General features: G+C 36.6%; 1 protein-coding gene across 2 annotated transcripts in view; it reads left to right on the forward strand.

Moving 5' to 3' along the window:
• Cyp2c39 (cytochrome P450, family 2, subfamily c, polypeptide 39) overlaps positions 1-24368 on the forward strand; it is a 222223-nt gene that overhangs the window by 194253 nt on the left and 3602 nt on the right. For both annotated transcript variants that reach the window (NM_001373937.1, NM_010003.2), the window contains exons 6-7: positions 19261-19402; positions 22228-22415. In NM_001373937.1, the coding sequence (NP_001360866.1) occupies positions 19261-19402; positions 22228-22415 (330 nt within the window). The remainder of the gene's footprint in view (positions 1-19260; positions 19403-22227; positions 22416-24368) is intronic.

The following is a 24368-nucleotide window of genomic DNA, read 5'->3' on the forward strand; positions in this document are numbered from 1 at the left end:
TTTGTAAGATCAAGGGGCCTCTCTTCCCAATAATGGCTGACTAGACCATCTTCTGCTACATATGTAGCTAGAAACACGAGCTCTATAGATACTGGTTAGTTCATATTGTTCCACCTACAGGGTTGCAGACCCCTCATGTTCTGTGGTATTTTCTCTAGCTCCTCCATTGGGGGCCTTGTTTTCCATCCAATAAATGACTATGAGCATTCACTTATATATATTTCAGTCACTGGCAAAGCCTCACAGAAGACAGCTATATCAGGATCCTTTCAGGAAAATCTTGCTGGCGTAGGAAATAGTGTCTGCGTTTGGTGGTTGACTATGGGATGGACCCCCTGGTGGGGCAGTCTCTGGATGGTCAATCCTTTCATCTTAGCTCTAAACTTTGTCTCTGCAACTCCTTCCATGGATATTTTATTCCCTATTCTAGGGAGTAATGAAGTATCCACGAGTTGGTCTTCCCTCTTGATTTTCTTGTGTTTTGGAAGTTGTATCTTGGGTATTCTAGGTTTCTTGGCTAATATCCACTTATCGGTGAGTTTACATCAAGTGACTTCTGTTGTGATTGGGTTACCTCACTCAAGATGATATCCTCCAGAAACATCCATTTGCCCAAAAATTTCATAAATTCATTGTTTTTAATAGCTGAGTAGTGTTCCATTGTGTAAATGTACCACATTTTCTGTATCCATTCCTCTGTTAAGGACATCTGGGTTCTTTCCAGCTTCTGGCTATTATAAATAGGGCTGCTATGAACATAGTGGAGCATGTGTCCTTATTACCAGTTGGAACATCTTCTGGATATTTGTCCAGGAGAGGTATTACTGGATCTACCGGTTATACTATGTCCAGTTTTCTGAGGAACCGCCAGACTGATTTCCAGAGTGGTTGTACAAGCTTGCAATCCCACCAGCAATGAAAGAGTGTTCCTCTTTCTCCACATCCTCCCCAGCATCTGCTGTCACCTGAAATTTTGATCCTAGCCATTTGACCATGAATCTATGGTGAGAGGTGCAATCTCAGGGTTGTTTTGATTTGCACTTCCCTATTGATTAAGGATGTTGAACATTTTTTTCAAGTGCTTCTTAGCCCTTCGGTATTTCTCAGTTGAGAATTCTTTGTTTAGCTCTGTAGCCCATTTTTTAATGGTCTAAAATATTTGGAAAGAAGAGCAAATGTGAAGTGACACTGCTATGTCCCTGCCTCCTTTAGAGTTGCCTCCTTTAGAGGTTTGGGGTATTTTCAGCAATGGCCACTATCTTGCCTGCATCCCATGTGGATAAAATTCAATGGCTTAATGATATTCCAGTGTGGGTTGATCAGTGGTCTTTACCTAAAGAAAAAAATAGAATCTGCTTCTTTGCTAGTGCAGGAGCAATTAGAGGCAGGACACTTAGTAGAATCTCAGTTTCCTTGAAATACTCCTATTTTTGTTATCAAGAAAAAATCTGGTAAATGGAGATTGTTACAAGATCTAAGAAAGGTTAATGTGACCATGAAATCTATGGGAACTTTACAACATGTGCTTCCATCTCCAGTAGCCATCCCTAAAGGATATTACAAAATTGTGGTAGATCTGAAGGATTGTTTCTTTACTATTCCTTTACATCCTGAGGATTGTGAAAGATTTGCTTTTAGTATTCCTTCTATAAATTTTAAAGAACCTGTGAAGAGATATCAATGGACAGTTGTCCCACAGGGCATAATAGTCCCACCTTATGTCAAAAGTTTGTGGCACAAGCCATTCAGCCTGTGAGACAACAATGGCCTATGATTTACATCATCCATTACACAGATGATGTTTTGATGGTGAGAAAAGACCCCCAGGATTTGCTTTTGTGTTATAGAGACTTACAAAGGGCCTTAGCTGATAAAGAACTACAGGTAGCTCCTGAGAAGATACAAACTCAGGATCCTTATAATTATTTGAGTTTTAGACTTACAAATCAAGCTGTTTTCCCCCAGAAGATAGTTATTCGCAGGGACAACTTAAAAACTTTAAATGATTGTCAAAAATTGTTAGGTGATATTAATTGGCGTCGCCCCTACTTAAAGCTTACTTCAGGGGAATTGAAACCTTTATTTGATATTCTTAAAGGGAGTTCTGATCCTACCTCCCCTACATCTTTAATCTCAGAAGGATTGCTGGCCTTACAACAAGTGGAAAGAGCTATTGAAGAACAAATTGTCACTTATGTAGATTACTCTTTGACTTTACATCTGTTAATTTTTAATATGATTCATATGCCTACAGGATTGTTGTGGCAAAAGGCTCCTCTAATGTGGATACATTTGAGGATTTCTCCTAAACGTAATATCCTGCCATATTATGAAGCAAGCGGTAGCTCAGATGATCATCCTTAGAAGGAAACAGGCACTAACATATTTTGGCAAAGAGCCAGATATCATTGTTCAGCCTTACAGCACAGACCAAGATACTTGGCTGAAGCAGCACAGTACGGATTGGTTGTTTGCTCAAATCGGATTTATAGGAACTATAGATAATCATTATCCTCAAGATAGGTTGATAAAAATTTTAAATGTACATGAGGTGATATTTCCTAAAATGACATCCTTACAGCCTTTATATAATGTTCTATTGATTTTTACTGAAAGCTCCTCTAAAGGGCAAGCTGGATATCTTATGAATAATCAACAAATAGTCATAGAGACTCCTGGCCTCTCAGCTCAGTTAGCAGAACTGACAGCAGTACTGAATGTCTTTGAGTCTGTAAATGATGCTTTTAATATTCTTACTGATAGTTTATATGTTGAACAATCAATTCCCTTATTGGAGACTTGTGGTATGTTTAACTTTAGTACGCCAGCAGGATCTCTGTTTGTATAATTGCAAAACATCATTCTTGCCCAAAAACATCCATTTTATATTGGTCATATACGAGCTCATTCTGGTCTTCCTGGACCTTTAGCTGCAGGCAATGATTACATCGACAGGGCTCTGATAGTAGAGGCCTTAATTTCAGATCCTGTCACTTTGGCTAGATGTGATCATGACGAATTTCATCTCTCTAGCCATACCTTAAGGCTCAGACACAAGATCACTAAAGAACAGGCAAGAATGATTTAAAACAATGTTCTAAATGTATTACATTATCTCCAGTGCCGCATTTAGGAGTTAATCCACGAGGTCTTATGCCTAATCATATTTGGCAAATGGATGTGACTCATCATGCGGAATTTGGAAAATTAAAATATATACATGTTTATATTGACACTCTGTACTGGTTAGGTTTGTGTCAACTTGACACAGATGGAGTTATCACAGAGAAAGGAGCTTCAGTTGAGGAAGTGCCTCCATGAATCCAACTGTAAGGCATTTTCTCAATTAGTGATCAAGGGGGAAAGGCCCCTTCTGGGTAGGACCATCTCTGGGCTGGTAGTCTTGGGTTCTATAAGAGAGCAGGCTGAGCAAGCCAGGGGAAGCAAGCCAGTAATGAACATCCCTCCATGGCCTCTACATCAGCTCCTGCTTTCTGACCTGCTTGAGTTCCAGTCCTGACTTCCTCGGTGATGAACAGTATGGGAGTGTAAGCTGACTAAACCCTTTCCTCCCCAACTTGCTTCTTGGTCATGATATTTGTGCAGGAATAGAAACCCTGACTAAGACACACAAACAAGCTGCATGTATGCTCCTTGAAGGATAAGAATGGCTCAGGGGAAAATCTGAGATCTCCTAAAACAAGCACGGCCACAAGCCACCATAACTCCAAGGCAGGACTATGGAGCATAAATAAATTTTATGTCTCGGTCCAGCTATTTTTATTATATAATCAGGGGGGAAATTGTAGCCTCCCCAGCCTGAACCAGGCTGGTACAGACCTTGTAGCCACTGAGGTGGGACCACCTGCAGTGCAGCTTTCAGACTTGGCTGGCTCCTTTTGAAGTGACAACTGCCCTGCTCTTCGGCTACCTGCCAAGAGGCTGAACCTGTCTTCCTGAGACAGTCCTGAATAAGCAAGGAGCTGGGCAACTAAGTGCTGAAGGTATGGCAGCATGGTGACAAAGCACCGGACTGGGTGGCAGGGAGGATGGGCCTTCCCCCTTATAAGCATGGTCTCTTATTACACTCGCGGGCCTTGATCAGAACGTTTGTCTTGGCTTCATTATCTTTGCTCACAGTCTAGGCTCTTTCAGCCCCAGCATGCCTCCTTGGTGTACCCAGTTCATATAGGCCACGGGCCGGCTTATAACAGATTACATTTACTGTTTTAACTTTATTAGTTCCATTATATGAAACAATTCTAATTTCAAGTACTTGTTAATGAGCAATTTTCCACATACTAATATAGTTTTTGTTTCTTAATATCAGAAATGGTTTGAAGTGTGTACATCTTTCAATGTCTTCGATTCTGAAATCTTAAGTCTTTTTCCACTACTATAAATGTGATTATATCTTTGATTTCATTCTAGTTCACTAATTTTTTTTTACTAATTTCTATTGTAGAGAGTCATAACTAAGTTTAATTTTTAACCTTGAAATTATGCCGACACAATTTACTACTATTAGGCTTTTTTCCTCTTTTTATTTATATGGGATTTTTTAATATATGCTTTGTATGACATTGATGCAGTTAATTTTATTGAGGTTAGGTGAAGCTAACATTTCTCTTTCCTGAAGAATATTTACTTATGTGGTTAATGGAGTGTTCTGTATAGGTGTTTTAGGTTTAGATAATTTCTATTGTTCTAAAAGTCATTTATTTACAATCAATTCATTCTTTCTAGATGCTCTATATACAATTGAATATTAATTACGATGAATTTCATACTTTTATTGTAAAACAGTTCATTAGTCTTTGGAATGTCTGCTTCATGTTTATTGAAAGTCACTTATTTAATGCAGATGCATTTACAATTCTATTATTTTTTAATTTAGCACAATTATATGATCAACTTTACATCTTTATTTTTCCCTTTTTTTATTAGATATTTTGTTTATTTACATTTCAAATGTTATCCCCTTTCCTGGTTTCCCCCTGAAAATCCCCTATCCCTTCCCTCCTCCCCCTGCACACCAACATACCCACTGCCACCTCCACACCCTGGAATTACACTACACTGGGGCATAGAGCCTTCACAGGACCAAGGGCCTCTCCTTCCATTGATGATTGATTAGGCCATACTGTGATGTTATCATTGTTCAGATATGTTTCAAGAAAAACATTTTTGAGATAGCCATAGCTTCCCTCTCATATCTAGAAGAAGCAATCTTATAGCAGATACTCTATTCCCCTGGCTCTTACAATCTTTCTTTCTCTTCTTCCAAGATATGTCCAAGTTTTAAATATCAGAGTTATATTGTAAATGTTATAATTTGGGAAAGGGAAATCAATAGTCAATATGAACTAACCAGTACACCTAGAGCTCATGTCTCTAGCTGCATATGTAGCAGAAGATGGCCTAGTCAGCCATCATTGGAAAGAGAGGCCACTTGGTCTTGCAAACTTTAAGTGCCCCAGTACAGGGGAACACCAGGGCCAGGAAGTGGGAATGGGTGGAACCAATAGTTCTATGCAATTTAATTAGGTGATTCTTTCTCCATTTGCTAAGAAATTTATTTATAATAAAGATAAGAATTTTATTAGTTTAAGAATTATTACCTCAATTCAATGGTTGGTTAGGTTTCCAGTAACAGCATGATTCCTATATTGTTGAGCAATCCTTAAATACATGTAGACAGCTGGGTTTTTTTTACTGTTTTTTTTTTTCTTTTTCCAAATTTTTATTAGGTATTTTCTTCATTTACATTTCAAATGCTATCCCGAAAGTCCCCAAACCATCCCCACCCCCACTCCCCTACCCACCCACTCCCACTTCTTGGCCCTGGCGTTCCCCTGTACTGAAGCATATAAAGTTTGCAAGACCAAGGGGCCTCTCTTCCCAATGATGGCCTACTAGGCCATCTTCTGATACATATGCAGCTAGAGACACAAGCTCCAGGAGTACTGGTTACTTCATATTGTTGTTCCACCTATAGGGTTGCAGACCCCTTTAGCTCCTTGGGTACTTTCTCTAGCTCCTCCATTGGGGGCCCTGTGTTCCATCCAATAGCTGACTGTGAGCATCCACTTCTGTGTTTGCCAGGCCCTGGCATAGCCTCACAAGAGACAGCTATATCAGGGTCCTTTCAGCAATATCTTGCTGGTGTATGCAATGGTGTTAGCATTTGGAGGTTGATTATGGGATGGATCCCCAGGTATGGCAGTCTCTAGATGGTCCATCCTTTCGTCTCAGCTCCAAACTTTGTCTCTGTAACTCCTTCCATGGGTGTTTTGTTCCCAATTCTAAGAAGGGGCAAAGTGTCCACACTTTCGTCTTCTTTCTTCTTGAGTTTCATGTGTTTTGCAAATTGTATCTTGTATCTTGGGTATTCTAAGTTTCTGGGCTAATATCCACTTATCAGTGAGTACATATCATGTGAGTTCTTTTGTGATTGTGTTACCTCACTCAGGATGATGCCCTCCAGATCCATCCATTTGCCTAGAAATATTTTTTTCAACCTTTACTGTTAACATGGCATTGAATATGATAATTTCTGGTTTCTCTCACATTTCCTACTATCAATTGTTTTGTTTTGTTTTTTCTTTTCCTGTGCCAATGTAACTGCTAAGCCTATATGAAATGGAATATGGGTGATATACAATAGATAGTTTCCATTTCTAATTGCTTGTTACAGTTGCATAAATAACAAGGTTAATTCTGAGTTATCCAGAATAAATTTAGCAGTTTTGATATACGAAACAACTGTTTCTGCATATTAATAGTCAGCAAGTATATTAAGTGTCTCAGGAAAATCCAATAATACCATAATAATATTGTACAAATCTGAATTTTGAACTAATGTAAATGAGCTTTGTATTAATTTGCTTATTTTTCTAGGATATAACCAGACATTCCCAACTTTATGCATCAATATAGTATGTAGGTACTTCGAGAATTGGTACTTCAAGAATTGGTGTTCCTTTTACAATACTTGGGAAAATCCAATTAGTATTTTTTTAATAAACTGTAGATGCTTGCTTTTAAGATATTTGTAGCTAATTTCTTCCAAATAGCTGCTACAAATTTTTGGACAATCTTCATGATTATCCACAATGAAGTAAACTTGACATTAGTATAAAGCACTACAATTTCTGTTTGGCCAATTCCTGACAATTGATGTAGTCTTATTCTTCCTTTTCTACATATTTCTTTGATTTTTTTTTTTACTGTGTGTGCTAAGTAGATTTTTTTCTAAATGCAAAATAACCAAAATACCATCTATGATATCCACTTTATGTATCTTTCAGTCTCTTTTCTACTAAAGTTAAATATTTCTTTGCTTCCTTGTAATCTGTCTTGATTTGTCTAGAGCTGAGTCTGTTAGTAAAATTTGAAACCAATACTTAAATCTTGAGTAGTTAATACAATAATGTGCCAAAACTATTTAATACCATTTAGAGTTTATTACTATTTTATTCTGAGCTGTACCTTCTACTACTGAATTTTTTGTTGATTTATGATATAGAGAGCAGATAAACTCTCCTTACTGTATTTTTCCAAAGGTAATCTTAAAATCCCAACAACTTGAATTATTTTGTTTTACCAAAAGTTTTCTCAGAAGTATCTGTGTAGAGGTTAGTTTGGGCTATATTACCTTGGCTCACAGTGGATCACATGTGCACACTGCCCTGGAGATATCTGGATTCCTGAATGGAAGACACACACACACATGCACATGCACACGCACACACACCAGTTAATTTTAAAATGTCTTGGCTACCTCAAATGTTGGGTACTCCTAAACTTTTCCCTCCTTCCTTAGGCCCAGTTGGGAACTGGCCAGTGGCCATTTACCTAGATTCTAATGTGGCTCATTGGCTTTATCTCCTAAAACTCCCTTGTCCATCTATATCCAACCACTTCATGGGGATTTCTCCTTCTCTTATTCCCTGTGTCCTAGTCCAAGCAACTTTAAGTGTCCCAGCCCCACTTTCTCCAATGATTGGCCCCTGGCATCTTTATTGGATGATCAAAAACCAATTGTGGACAAAGACCATTAGTGTTTGCACGAGTAGATTTCCAATTGAATCAAATTAATAGAACTAATCTCCAATACCTCACATTTTCTCTAAAGAAAAAAAAAACCAAAACAATAAAAAATAAACCCCCAAACTAAAACTAAACCAAACCAACCAAACAAAAAACCCAAATCAAAACTCTTCTCTCAGACATAAATTGAGTACAGCCACACCAATTATGTAAATCACAGAGTATTATATACAAATAACATCCAGTTCATCATATTTCTCAATTGGATAGAGTACAGTACCATCAATCCTAACTTAAAGAGTTTTCAATTCTATGCCAGAAATATGTTCTGATTGTAGCCTCTAAAACCATCTGAAAAACATGCTTTCAATTATATATATCACCTCTCAATGCTAAATGAGTTAAGTCTGTTTATTAGCCCATAACTAGTCTTCAACCCATCAGAATCCTCAGAACAAACTGAACATTACCTAAGTATATAGAACCATCAAACATAGTTTCTAAAACTTAAAACAAATGTATAGATAAATGACTACCTGGACAGCCCATATTCCTTAAAATGTTGGAATATCTGTCTTTAGCCTTCTTGCCCAGAACCATCTGAAAGACCTTGAAATGGAGCAGGAAGTATGAAGGACTAGTTTGTTCTGTATTGGCAGAACCAAATTTCAACTTTCCCTCATTGTGTCTCTTTTTCAGATAGTTTTTTTTTTTTTTTTTTTTTTTTTTGTAGATAGATGGATAGGCAATTTCTCCCTCATGGCTACATTGCCATGATAAGCAACCTCACCTGTAGGGAAAGGTGCTCAATTCTTCTTTAAAGTAGAATGGGGAAGATTTTAGGGGCAGACATATCTCCTTGTCAAATGATCCTTAATAAGGAAATAAAATTAAATCTCACATTCTGTGGATTTCTGATGTTTTTGAAGACTATCTATTTAAAGTACATTTTAACTGTTAAACCTCAGCTACTCTTAGCCAGTCTATTGGAGGAAGTTGAAAGCACTTTATTATAATTAAATTAGCATCTAACATAACCATGAAATTACTATCTGGCCCTTAACTTGTCTTACTTAATCATCTTAAATAGTTTGTTATAATAGCTATTAGAAGGGCTGTGTCCATGCTTTGTATTCTTGAATAAGTTATATAGGCACAATTACTACCTAAGAGTAACAATGTTATTTTCAAATTTCATATCAATATGCAGATTTATACCCATGTAAGACTATGGCTACATATTGCTTTGTTCAAGAAAAAAAAAGAACTTTGTTATCTCTCTTTTTCCTTCCTCCCTGTTTAAAATTAGGACCATTTCCAAATTATCCTTTAAAATGACAACCTATCTCTAATTTAGAAAACAACCGTAAGTGGGCACCCAAACCCGGGGAGTTGGTATCACAACTCTCCATGTTTTCTTCCTGCTGAATAGGGGTGATGAGAAATTTTAAAGGGGTGTGGAGAGGTAGGAAAATTAGAAAAACCGGTTAGACTTCTGAAAGCCAATTTAGGATGTCTAACCAGTATCTGTTTGTTTAAAGGGGTCAAGGGTTGAGTGAAGTTCTGGCTGGATCTGTCTGAAAGGTTGGATGAAGTGAGACCATCTGGAATCAGTATCAATTTTTGAAGCAGTTTTGGAAGCATCAGTTCAGCAACTTTGAGAATGAACCTTACCAAATCTGTACATTCTATAATATATTAATCTCACAACCAAAATTTTAGAATCTTTAAAATGTTTCTGTGGATTTATCATGGTGCATAGATCAGTTAAGGATTGAAATTTTGTTCCTTGTTTGAGCAAGTGAAAGACAACTGACTTTTTGATGAGTTAATTTTATCAATAACCAATTGTTATAGTTCTTCATTTATGCCAAATGAAGGATGACACTATGAATGCTAAGGATTTCATAATCAGCAAGATTTATTACTTATTTTTTCCTGAAGTTTTTTCTAGAGACAATTTTTATGTTTAAGTCAATTTTTGGGCTATTCCCATGTCGAGGAATCAGTAGATCATGTTACCTGTCTTTTTTTATTTTCTTTAATTTTTTTGAGACCGTTTGGAGGTCTTCCCCTATCATATTTGATCCATATTCCTCCTAAAGGCATCCAAAGTCTTTTCTCCCAAAAGAGCCTCTCTCCCAAAGTAGAATGTCCTTCATCCAGTAACTGGAAATCATTAAATGTATATCTTGACCTCTCTCCCAAAAGAGTTTTAATATAACCATCAAACTCATAACTATATACATTTTTATTATACCATATGTCTTGGGTATAATCTGTATATTCTTTTCTATTCTCAATAAGAATTCAAACTTAAAAATCTCTATCCTTTATCTGGTAACTGGAGGAAGGCAGATTTTATTGTCTGCTTGTCACTATATTCTTCCTAACATGAGACCCAGGATAAATCCTTGCCATGAGCTGTGTTCCTTTGTTCTAGTTTCATGGCTCGCTCAAGAACCATGTAACTCATGACTTGGCTTAGCAGGTTGAGAAACGAAATCCTCCCTCCTCTTAATCTTACCTTGTGGTACATGTGTATTGTCTCTTTCATTCAGGAATCTCTAAATTAATTTAATAGTGAGTTCTCCCACCACCTTATGCCATCTGCAGCAGTGAGTTTGGGTTATACTACTTTGGCTCCTGGCAGATGTCATATATGTGCAGACACAGGAGCTATCTGTGTTCACATATTGAAGACATATATACATGCAAGTTAAGTTTTAAATGCCTTGGTTACCTCAGAGGCTGTACACTCTGACGCCTTCTCCTCCTACCCTAAGCCCAATGTGGAAAGTGGGCAGTGGCCTCTTACCTGAATTCTTATTTGGCTCATTGGCTTAATGTCCTGCAGCTCCTACATCTATCCATATCCCACCACTTCATGGGGATTTCTCCTTCTCCTATCTGCTACATCCTAGCCTGAGCAACTCTAAGATCCTGCCCTGTATCCCTTTGCCTAGTGATTAACTGCTGTCATCTTTATTGATCAATCAAAAATCAAATGGGGACAAGGACCTTTAGTGTTTGGACAAGCAGATTCCTGATTGCATCAAGCATTAGAACCAATACCCAACATATCTGAATCAAAATCAAATAACAAAATATCAACATTGTAATAAAAAATAATGGGTTATACAACTTTCGTATGAGTTCTCTAGTAGTTGTTCTATAACATATTGACATAGAGTTGGACTATTTAACATTTTTTGTAGAAGAAATTTCCATTGATATCTTTTTACAGGTTGAACATCTTTATAACTAGACATTGGAAAGGCATTTTTTTCCTTATCCTGAACTTGCAATGGAATGCAAAAAAAAAAAAAAAAAAAAAAAAAAAACCAGTCCTTTAAAACAATTGCTATCATGGGCCTTGTCTTAGGTAATAAAAAAAAAAAAAAGGTAAAGGTTTTCCAGAATGTAATGTACCTGTTGGTTTAAATCTGTTATCATTCTCCATTTCCACAATTTCTTTTTTATAACAAATACAGGGCAATTTCATGGGCTAGTAGACTCTTCTATATGTTGAGATTCAAGCTACTCTTTTACAAGTTGTTCAATTACTGGAAATTTTAGATTAATTAATGGGTCACTGCTCTACCCACATAGACTTGTTAGTCAACCATTTTATGGGTAGGAGCACTGATATAATTTTAGCTGTGGCCTCCCTTTACTCAATGGAAAGATCAATCCCTGTTGTGTACTGTTTGTGTAAAATCTGCATATTCCTTGGTTGTTCTACATGACAGCTTTCAATACTTTCCTTAGGAGTATGTTCCATTTCACCTCGTATTTTAGGGAGTGTATTTGGTCTTGAAGGAATATATAATCTGAGTTCCCCATAGGTGTCCTAAATCTGTTCCCCATATGTTTACAATTATGTCAGGCACATAAAGCCTTAACTTTACTATTTGACATCTGCTTACAACTTTGATTTATGTGAGATGACTTTCCAATATCTAGAATCTTTGAAGTAGTTATTCTGAATTCCCAGGTTTTTATAAATTAATAATTCCAGTAACTCCTATATCTATCAAACCTTCTATTTCTTTTTTATTAGATATTTTCTTCATTTACATGTCAAATGTTATCTCAAAGTTCCCCTATACCCTCCCCCTGCCCTGCCCACCAACCCTTCCACTCCTGCTTTCTGATGACATTCATTTGCATACTTAATTTTGGCATGTGATCATTAACAATTGATTGCCAGAACAAGTATTATCTAATACTTGTAAACTCTTCCTTTATTCTGACTAGAGCATTTTATCTTTGATACAGAGAAAAAGTAATAGCTGAGCAATCTTATCACCTCTGTTAAATTTCATATCTATTTTAATTGAATTTTACTTTTAATTCATTTTTTACACTCCATATTCCATTCCCCACTTTCACCCCCATGCACCCTGTCTGCTCCACATCGCATGCCTCCTTCCCACCTCACCTATCTCCACGTGGATGCCTCCACCCGCACCCCACCTGACTTTTGAACTCTCTGGGGCCTCTAGTGTTTTGAGGGTTAGGTGCATCATCTCTGAATGAACACAGACCAAGAAGTCCTCTACTGTATGTGTGTTGGGAGGCTTGTTATCATCTGGTTTATGCTGTCTGTTTGGTGGTCTAGTACTTGAAAGATCTTGGGGTCCAGATTAATATAGACTGCTGGTCCTCTGACAGTTTTGCCCTTCTCCTCAGCTTCTTTCACCCTTTCCTAATTCAACTACAAGGGGTCAGCTGCTTCTGTCCATTCATTTGGTGCAAATATCTGCATCTGACTCTTTTAGTTGCTTGTTGGGTCTTTCAGAGGGCAGTCATGATAGATCCCATTTTGTGAGAACTCCATAGCCTCAGTAATAGTGTCAGACCTTGGGACCTCACCTTGAGCTGGTCCAGATTTGGGCCTCTTGCTAGACCTTCTTTTCCTCAGGCTCCTCTCCATTTCTATTCCTATAATTATTTCAGACATGAACAATTATGGGTCAGAGGGATGGCAATCCATCCCTCACTTGATGTCCTGTCTTCCTGCTTAAATTGGGCTCTATATTTGCTTTCTCCCTACTGTCAGGCATTTCATGAAAGGTCCCTCCCTATAAATACTGGGAGCCTCTCACCTCCCAGGTCCCTGGTGCATTATGCAGCCCAACCTCTTTTTTCCTGAGGTTGCAGGTTTACATTCTTTCTGCTGGCCTTCAGGACTTCAGTCCTTTTCCCTCACCCAATACCAGATCAGGTTCCCCTCTCCCCACACTATTCCCTTCCCCCTGTTCACTTTTCTAAATCAGGTCACTCTCTCCCTCCCCACTTGTGATTCCTTTCTTTTCTCTCCTAACTGGGAATGAGGCATCCTCACTTGGGCATTTCAGATTCTTGATCTTTTTGAGTTCTGTGTACTATATCTTAGGTATTCTGTACTTTTCCCCCCTTATATCCACTTATTAGTGACTCCATACCATGCATGTTCTCTTGGATCTGACTTACCTCGCTCAGGATGATATTTTATAGATTCATCCATTTGCCTAGAAAACTCGGAATGTCTTCATTCTTGATAGCTGAGTAGTACTCTATTGTGTGAATGAGCCACATTTTCTGTATCCATTCTTCTGTCATGGGGCATTTAGGTTGTTTCAAACTTCGGGCTATCACAAATAAGGCCGCTGAGAACATAATCGAACAGGTGCCCCTATGGCATTGTGGGGCATCTTTAGGGTATATTCCCAAGAGTGGTATGGCTGGGTCTTCAGGTATATTTATTTCCAATTTTCTGAGGAATCTCCAGACTGATCTCCAGAATGATTGTACCAGTTTGCAATCCCACCAGCAATGGAGGAGTGTTCCTCTTTCTCCACATCCTTTCCAACAAGTGTTGTCAACTGAGGTGTTGATCTTAGTTATTCTGATTGGCATAAGGTGGAATCTCAGGTTCGTTTTGAATTGCATTTCTCTCATCACTAAAGAATTCAAACATTTCTTTAGGTGCTTTTCAGGCATTTGTGATTCCTTAGTTGTGAATTATTGGCTTAGTCTACACCCCATTTTTTGACTAGGCTGTTTGGTTTTTTTGGTGATTAACTTCTTGAGTTCTTTATATATTTTGGATTTAACCTTTTATCGGATGTGGGGTTAGGGAAGATTTTTTTCCCCAATCCTATATCCTTTGTCTTACAGAAGCTTTCCAGGTTCATGAGGTCTCATTTATCAATTCTTGATTTAGAGCATAAGGCATTGGAGTTCTGTTTGGGAATTTTCCCCTCGTGACAATGAGTTCAAGGTGCTTTCCCACTTCCTTTACTAGAAATAATAAATTTAATAATAATATTAGATTCAGTATATCTCATTTAAGTCGAGGTCCTTGATTCACTAGGATTTCAGCTTTGTACAAGCTGACATATATGGGTCTATTTTCATTCTTCTACTTACAGTCAGCAGCCAGTTAGACCAGCAGTATTTATTAAAGATGCTTTTTTTTCCCAATGTATATTTTTGGCATCTTGGCAAAATTCAAGTGACAGTAAGTGTGTGGTTTTATATCTGGGTCATATCTTTAAAAAAAAACATAGACCATAATTTTTATTTCTTCTTTCAAATCTTTGTCTATCCATCATGTATACACAATAAATCCTTAGGAAATGAAACTGTAGTTTCCCAAGACCATTCCTACTGTCCTTGATGGCAAAGGACCATAAACTCCAGTACATATTTTATAACATTGAAATTTGGGGGGAATAGTGTAATATGCTATTTGTGATCAATTCTAGAGCAGCACTTCCTGCAGTAGCATGCATTAGATCTGCAATACTTAGTTGAGTTTTTTTTTTTTTTTTCTGTCTGCTTGTTATTTCCTGGATGACAATAGATAAAAAGTTCCTACTTTTTGTTGTGGAGCCTTGAGCTAGGACCCCCATTTCATTTTCTGAAAGCAAGAAATTTTTTTGGATATTTCTCTTGTATCCATACTCATTAATCCAGTGTTAACTTCTGCTGCATTACATGTAGAACCCTGTAAGTGTAGACATTCTTTCTGACTTATATGTAAAAAGAACTATTATCCTTAGAAATGCTTGTTTGCAATATTTGTTTAGAATGTCCATATGTTCCATAATTAAAGCACAATGACATTTAATATCCGAGCCTTCTATCTAATACGTGGTGTACATTAGAATCAATATCATTTGTATTTGTTATCCATTCATCCTTGGGCACTCACACTGCCTTTAGTAGTGTAATAACTATTTTACATTCTGAATTCACATTTTGAATGTTAGGGTCTCTACCCAACACCTGTCTTGATTCAAGGCAGATATGGATTTATTTACTGTTGTGATCGATCTTTATAAAAAAAAAAGTCAGTGAGGCCTTCTCCAGAACCTTATATAATATTTGTAAACAAGGTCAACGGTTTTCCCAGCATCTCAACTTTTTCTCAAGCTCTTAAAGCATCAAATTGATATTGTTCCATGATTGCATCTTCAAGTAGAACCTGTTCATGTATATTAACATAATGACTGTCAGTTATCTACTGATCTCACTATATTATTAACTCAACTTACTCTATTGGGTTGTTCCAAATTCTTCGTTTCTCTTCACCATACAAACCATTGCAGTTGAGTACCACTATCTAGCAGTGAACAATGCCCTTCAGCCTTGAGGAATAATTCTACTTTGTGTAGCCCAGATATTTAGAGTTTATTTCACACAGGGTGTGTGCACCCCATAAGACAACATTGTCTTTTAAAAATGCCTTATGTCTGTCCTTTCCACAGAAAGCCATCCTATTTTATCATAAACCTGTGGATGATATGTATATTTCCATATGCTTTATAACAATGCTAATGCTGCTAGTCATTCTGTGATCCAGAACTACTGTGGGGTTTACCCTGTCTCTTCTGACCATCTTCCTGCTTTTTCTTTTCTTTTCTTTTCTTTTCTTTTCTTTTCTTTTCTTTTCTTTTCTCTTCTTTTCTCTTCTTTTCTTTTTTCCCTCCCCTCCCCTCCCCTCCCCTCCCCTCCCCTCCCCTCCCCTCCCCTCCCCTCCCCTCCCCTCCCCTCCCCTCCCCTCCCCTCCCCTCCCCTCCCCTCCCCTCCCCTCCCCTCCCCTCCCCTCCCCTCCTCTTCTCTTCTCTTCTCTTCTCTTCTCTTCTCTTCTCTTCTCTTCTCTTCTCTTTGACATAGTCCCTGGGAGTGAACCCATTTGTTTTTCCTTTCCTCGATGTTTCCCTTTTTGATTCCCTAGCTTCTCTATTTCCACCTGTACTTTACTTTCCAGGAAAGTACAGGTGCTATTTTTTCTAATACTATGTACATTTTTTACAGTTATTTATCCAGTGTTTTATAAACAAAATAGACCCAAATGAGGAATAAACTTGCTGCTAATAATCGTGTGAAGCTTGTCCCAACATCAGCCTCAGCCAAAAATCTGTGTCATTTCACGTTGTTATTTTCTCCTGAGTAAAGTTATAACTGGATCCATTTATTTCACTAAAATTGTACTGTAATCATTTATTAGCTTTGATTGAATCTTGTATTATCTGGATTGCATGTGCTTTTCTACATATTTAATCAAATTTTCTTCATACACATGACTGTACTTTATCACTTCCCCTTTGGATTATCTTCTTTCAATTTATATTGGTACTTTTATTTATTTACATTTCAGATATTATCCCTCTTTCCCAATTTCCCCTCTGAAAATCTCCTAGCCCATTTCCCCTCCCCCTGTTCTATGAGGGTGCTTCCCCACCTACCCACCCACTCCCTCCACACTGCCCTAGCATTTCCCTATGTTGGGGAGTCAAGCCTTAACAGGACCAAGGGCCTCCACTCCCATTGATGCCAGATAAGGCCAACCTATGCTACATTTGCAGCTTGAGCCATGGGTCCCTACAGGTATACTCTTTGGTTGGTAGTTTAGCCCTTGGGAGCTTGGCGGGCGGGCAGGGTGGGGGGTTCTGGTTGGTTGATATTATTCTTCCAATGGGGTTTCAAACTTCTTTACCTCACTCAGTCCTTCCCCTAACTCCTGCATTGGGGTCCCCATGCTCAGTCGTTTGACTGGCTGCAAGCATCCATATCTTTATTGGTCAGGCTCTGGTAGAGCCTTTCAGGAGACAGCTATATCAGCTTTTGTCAGCAGGCACTTCTTGGCATCAACAATAGTTTCTGGGTTTGGGAGTTGCATATGGGATGGATCCATACTGGGGCAGGCTCTGCATGGCCTTTCCTTCAGTCTCTACTCTAATTTTTGTCCCTGTATTTCCTGTAGACAGGAGCAATTTTGGGTTAATATTTTTGAGATGAGTGAGTGGCCCCGTCCCTCAACCAGGGGCCCTGCCTAACCTCTGCATATGGTTTCTACAGATTCTCTATCCCCTTGGTTGGGTATTTCAGCTAATGTTATTCCCACTGGATCCTGGGATCCTCTTGCTTTCCTACCACCTGGAACTTTATAGTGGCTTCCACCAGTTTCCCATGCCCACACTGCTACACACCTCTGTTCAATTTTCTGACCCTCTGTACTTCTTCCATATCTCCTCCCACACCAGATTCTGTCCCCCTTTGTGCCTCCACCATCTCCCTTCAAGATCAATCCCTCCCTCTACCTTCTGTGATTATTTTGTTGCCCCCTCTAAGTGGGACTGAAACATCCACATTTTGGTCTACCTTCTTTTTGAGCTTCATATGATCTGCGAGGTGTATCTTGGGTATTCTGAGCTTTTTGGCTAATATTTACTTATCAGTGAGTACATACCATGTGTGTTCTTTTATGCTTAGGTTACCTCATTCTTTTTCATTTTTTATTTAATTGTTCAGATTAAAATTTCAAGAAATATTTAAACTAGTTGAAAGCATATGTTCTTAAAATTTATTTCAATTGTATACTTAGAATAAAACTTTGTTTTTCGGATATCAGAAAATACATTGGAGTATAGTATTGAATATAGTTTTCCAAGGTTGTCTTCCTCATGGCATATCCATTCTATTCTATCTGTATGTTCTAAAAATTTATACTAGGAAAGTTTATATAAAATTTTTAACTATTTTTCTTTGTCAAATATAATAATCAAGTGACCTTGTTTCATTTTTTAAAATAATGTGTTCTATTATGGTGACTTTTTTGTTTCAAGTGATCATTGATTTTGGGATAATTCCCATTTGGCTATAGGTTTTAAATCTTAACATATTATATATTATTCCACTTTAATATATCTTTGCTATTATTTATATAAGTTCTCACATACCTACTTTTAGATTTCTATCCTTGAATACATAATTTCAACGCAAATATGGGTAAACTGTTTTTGCCAGGAAGGCTCAAATGATATTACAATGGCATTTAATGCTACCACAGTAGTTGTGGCAGTTTTTCAATGAAAAAACTTCTGGTCATAATGTAATGGTATAGATACTAATATAAGCTTGATGAAAATATTACTACAGTCATTGTGGAAAATCATGTTAGAGGCCCTCTAGAATCTTTCTATATGTCTATCATGATGATATGTTCCTTTTTAAGAATAGTAGGAAATCTAATTATGAAGGCACTAAAAGAGAATGGATTTTATTTAACTCAAGGACAGAGAATCTTATTACAGACATGAATTACTTTAGTAGAGAAGCCCCAGGGAATTAGATTCACATTCCTTACACTGTTTTTCACTATATTGAGAGAACAAGTAATTTTCATGGATGAATCTGCATATCCAAAGATCAAACCTAGCACACATTCTTCTTCATATGAAGTTGATACATGAAAAGAAATAATGAATAAAATGCCTCATTTAGTTGTGTTTCAAGCATGCAAGTACAAAAATATACATAATTATATTCAGATAATCACATCAATGGAAAAGTCAGGCTAGTAAGAATTTAGGGTGAAACTGAAAATTATAAAAATCTGGATCATAGCTTTTGAAATAGTTTAATTTCTCCACAACATTCTATGGTCTTTGTTCACAACAACATAAAACTTAAAAAAAATTGTATAAAGTTTACTGCAAAGTAACTTTGTAAGTTAATAAGTACATAATTTCTATACAAGTACAAGAGACATTTGAGATGAAAGCTATGTTGTTTCTCCTTAAATTTTGCAATTTCAACTTCAAATATTTAACTGTACAACTTGTAAAATATACAAATGTACAAATGTAGATTTATTGTAATAAGATATGCTGATAAATAATTTATCTGATTGTTTTATGAAATTACTCATAGGCAAATCACATCCAACAAGCAGAATTTTCACTTGAAAATCTGGCCTGCACTATCAATAACCTCTTTGCTGCAGGGACAGAGACAACAAGCACAACACTGAGATATGCTCTCCTACTCCTGATGAAGTACCCAGATGTCACAGGTGAGGGCATAGTTGGTAAACCACAGTGGTCCTCTAAGTTGCTGGAAAGATGATACCAGTGTCATGTGTGTTGTCATTCTTGGGGCAGTGTAAGTCCTTACCCTTCTGTGCTAATGAATGTAATAAACAATGTGACTGAGAAAAATGGACTCTGACTGTAGGTAAGCAATCAAATGGTGATCAGTATCTAGGTGTCCTGGGGGGAAATACTGTGCCACGTATGGTCAGCATGTATTACCCTTTAGATACATACCCTTTCATTCTTAAAAGTTAGGTTTGCAGATCAGCTAAAATCTTATGGTCTCTAGTTTTTATTTTGATGAATTTAACGTTAGGGTGGAGAAAAGAAAATTTACCTGATTGAAGCATTAGATAAAAGCCTAGAATTTACTATGGCTGAGAAGTATTCAACATATTTATATTCTCTAGCAATATTTTTCATTCATGCAGAAAATGTATATTAGTAATTTTTCATACTATAAACTGTTTCCTTAAACTTTTTTGATCAATGATTATTTTTTCAACTCTATCAATAACGTTTTCTTTTACAGTGTACTTTAAAAGACATCCAGTGGTTTAGCACATATGGAATTTACCTTCACTCCTGTGTTCACTATCTACTATATGAGAAAATCATAAACATGATTAAAATTAGTATTTTTAATATATGAGATGACAGCAAACAGCTTAGAAGGTTCTCAAATTTATTGAAAAAAAAAAGAGGTTCAAATAAAACAAAGAACAGGAGAGTTTATATTGAAACCTAAACTTGTGATTAACACACATGCATTAAGAAAAATAAATTATGGATCTATATCTGGAGACACAAAGACTAGTGTTCAACAGTAATAAAAGTTTAAGTAGAGAACAAAGGTGTGATCTCTTGATCACAGCATGATTACCTTGCTGGCATATTGTTCCTACTCCCATCATCAGAGGACTTATCTTCCTAATAACCTGAAATCTAAAATATTTGGGGGTATCTAAGAAGCCTTTTCCCTGGGACATCAATGGTTTACAGGAAGTGAGCAATGAATAGGTATGAAAGGAGGATTGTGGCAACATTTCATTCCTGAATTTTACTTCACTGCACTCCTTCTCTGCCTTGTTCCATGAATGTAAGTCATAGGGTCAATAGGGCCAATGCTCCACATTTTATTATCTTAATAGAAAATACCAGACTCATTGACATATTCCTTATTTGCTTGGCTTGGTATGAAAGGACACCAGGGGATCCCCCCATCCCCCCGCCACTGCCTATATCTTTGTGCAATTACTCGTTGGGAAATGGCTGTTCTGTTGGGTAAGCATTTTATAGATCGTTATGGAAATGAAAATTCTTGGGATAATGTCGTCTAGATGAATTAATGACTTTATGGAATTTTTTACTTGATTATAATTTTTCAAAGGGGCTAGTTTGACTTAAATAATTTTGGGAAGCTAGGGGAGTTGATCGAAAAGTTTTTAAAAGTTAGGAAATTAAGACAATTGACAGAAAGTTTTAAGTTGGAGTTAAGAATAGAGCGTACCATTTCCTGATAGAATGGCATTCTCTGCTTGAGTTAGAGAAAGGAGTACTATGAGAGTTCATGGATTACAAGCATGTCATTGTAGAGTTAGGAAGTATAGACTTAGGGTAATCTAAGGGAGAAAGTACGCATACCCTCTGAGTTTGGCCTGAGTTCCTTGATCTTCTGATCTAGGGATGCAGTAACAGGGTTTTTGTATGTACTAGGTAATAATAAAGTTATACGGAAGAGCAAATAATTCCAGTATGAATCTAAGAATAGAAAACATGGTTATCCAGCTTAGTTGATCAGAACCTCAAAAATGAGATGTAAAAAAAGACAATTTGCTTCTTGGTATCTACAGGTGTTTGTCAAGCAAGCATAGGATAAAAATAGGCTACCATAGTTTTGACTTTATAAATTTTGACAGTCAATGATGAAAATTTATTGCTTAGGGGGTACTTTGAGGTTTTGGAAAGATGGATATATGAGCATTGCTTAGTTAGATATAATTTTCCTATTAGATATACATAATCAATATTCTGTTATAATTTTCTTTTATATAATGAATTTGATTTCTTTTAATTTTCTTCCTTCTAGAAAAAATAAAAAGGTCTCTAAGGGAATAAACAGAGTAGAAATAAATAACTGAAAATTGTCCTTGCTTTAAACATTCTGTGTTTTAGTTTTATTTCCCTAAACACTGTAGATTTTGTAGACATATTTATCTACTCACATAAAGTTACTACCAACACTGATCATTTATTGGCTGCTGCTCTCAGTTTACCTTCTGGTGTCTAGATAGATACAGAGGCACAGAGGGACAGAGACAGTGAGACAAGATAAATAAAGACAGAGAGACAGAGATCTGGAGTGTCTGGGTGGTCCTTTTATCTGAAACATACACTTGGTATACCTGGGATGTGATATAGCAATTGCTAGGTCTTTGACAACAGGGCAGATGGAGTAGGTTTTGATTTTAAAACCTAACACTAGTGACCTTAACCAAGGACTAAAATATGTTGACTAATTTTACTGATATATGTGATATTTTTATTCGAAATACTGTATTTGCTGTTATAGCTACTAAATAATAAGTATATGGTAATCCATCATAGTATCTATGTAGAAGAAATGTGATTTAATCCATAACACATCATTTCTGTATATATGTATATATAATAATTTTATGTGTGAATATAAAATTCACATTTATAATTCTATTGGAATACCTATATTGAGCTGTGTATAGCCTGACAATGTAACAAACATGTCAAAATTTCCCCCATTTTCCCATTTTCCTCTATGACCAACCAGCTAAAGTCCAGGAAGAGATTGACCATGTGATTGGTAGACACCGCAGCCCCTGCATGCAGGACAGGAACCACATGCCCTATACCGATGCCATGATTCATGAGGTCCAGAGATTCATCAACCTTGTCCCTAACAACATACCCCGTGCAGTGACTTGTGACATTAAATTTAGGAACTACCTCATCCCCAAGGTAAGCTTGTCTTGCTGCTACACCTATGTGGTCTTGATGAACCCAGGTTAAGAGTGTGGTTCCAGTCTTTTGATGTACATTGTGATATTGGTGATTTATGTCACTTTATGGTCCAGAGGGCAGATCTACTGCAGGCTCAGATATATCTCGTATTGACACTTTGATATTTGCTCAGCCTCCCAAATACTGTTAGACAAAGCTTAGGAATTTCTGTGTGAATGTTTCAATGTTTTGTCAACCTTCCAAATGCCTTCTATGAAATATTTATTATTATGAGAGTAAAAGTTTCCAAATTGGAAAAAATTTATATCTATCATGAATTATTTAACTTCTTAATAACATAATGCCATTCATTCATTCATTCATTCATTGGGGATTTTTATTTTCTCTATGCCATGTTTCTTTTCAATAAAGAAACCCATAAATAGCTTCTTAGAAATGCCCTGAATGGTGATTATCTTTTTGTTATTATTTCTCTATTGTCTTTGTCATTCTTATTATTTAATGGAAACAAATGTTCATTTATTCTAATTTTATCTTTACTTTATTTGTTGCTTCTCATGGTATGAATGTAAATGAATGTGAAATTTGAAGGTGTTATGTGAGCCAATTTTTTTCTAGGTATTTTTGAATCCTTTTGTTAGCAGTGTCATGAATTGTTGATAGTGATGATCAGACCTGCTTCCAACAGGCATGGCTTGTTTCATTTCTCATTTGGATGAAGGATCATAATTTTAACATTTCCCTATCAAATTTAATGTTTTAGGAATACAGAGTCATGTTGATCAGTTGAACATTTTTAGTCTGATTTAAGGGAATAAGAGACAATCCCAGAACCCATTTTATATGAGCATGACCAAGGTATACAAATCTTTACTTTGAGCTGATAAATTATATTGATAAGAGTCTATAGATTATTTTGAAAGTTGTTCTCAGCACTCACTTTAGTAGCCTTATGTATTATTTAATCTTTTATCACTGACTGTGTATTTTTGAAGCACATATGTATACTGAATATTTTCTGCCACATATTGCCTATGGCTCCTACGTTAATAAATTTCAGTTCATACTTTTTCTCCCTCAAACTTATTAGAATGTTTATATTAAAACTGAGCTGTCTGCTTAAAACTTAGATGAATATATTCCCCTATATGGTTCTGTTTTCACATATTTAATTTTTGTGGGCATTTAGTCTTACTTTCAAGACTCTGTAAAACTTCTGATTGAGTATGTACAGATGAAAATGCCAAATTTTTATAGGGATAACTTCATCCAGATAAGGCTCTATGCTATCTCCTAGGCAGCCTCATATTTTTCAGGAGTTGGTACAAAAAGATTCTGATAGAGTTCCATTTATTAACATTGTGTGGAGATGATGGTATGTGGCAATGAGACTTGCTCTGTAATGACAGGCTTGGTATAGTGTTAGGATACCAGTTTGCTCTTGTACCTGAATGATATTCTTGAGATAATACTTTTGATTCTTGCAGATGAGGTCTATAGCTAATATTCAAAACTTGTGTATGATTATGGCTGTAGACCCAACTAAATGGTAAATTGAATGAAGGACAAGATAGTAATGACATATCTCCCCATAAATTCCTTGTGCTCATAGCCTAGTTTGAGGCTAACATGGCATCGGGTAAACTTATAACCCCTCATATTGCTGCTGGCTCATGATATGATTAGAATAGAGTTCTTAGTAGAAATACCAGGATAAGAATGAAAGGGCTTTCTTTGCTATATTTAACCTAGTAGATTTCAGGCATCCTAGGCCATGAGGATTGTGCTTCCATTTTAGAAGCTCTGTGATGAGTAGCAGAGGAGTTGTCATATATACTGTGTAAACAAGTGATTATACATAAAATATGTTCCATTCTATTGAGAGTAGAATTTATTTTCACATAATAAATATATGTTAATACTAGTCTTTTTAGTTTTAAATTTGAAACA

Source organism: Mus musculus, chromosome 19, assembly GCF_000001635.26.
Source record: "Mus musculus strain C57BL/6J chromosome 19, GRCm38.p6 C57BL/6J".
Lineage (NCBI taxonomy): Eukaryota > Metazoa > Chordata > Mammalia > Rodentia > Muridae > Mus > Mus musculus.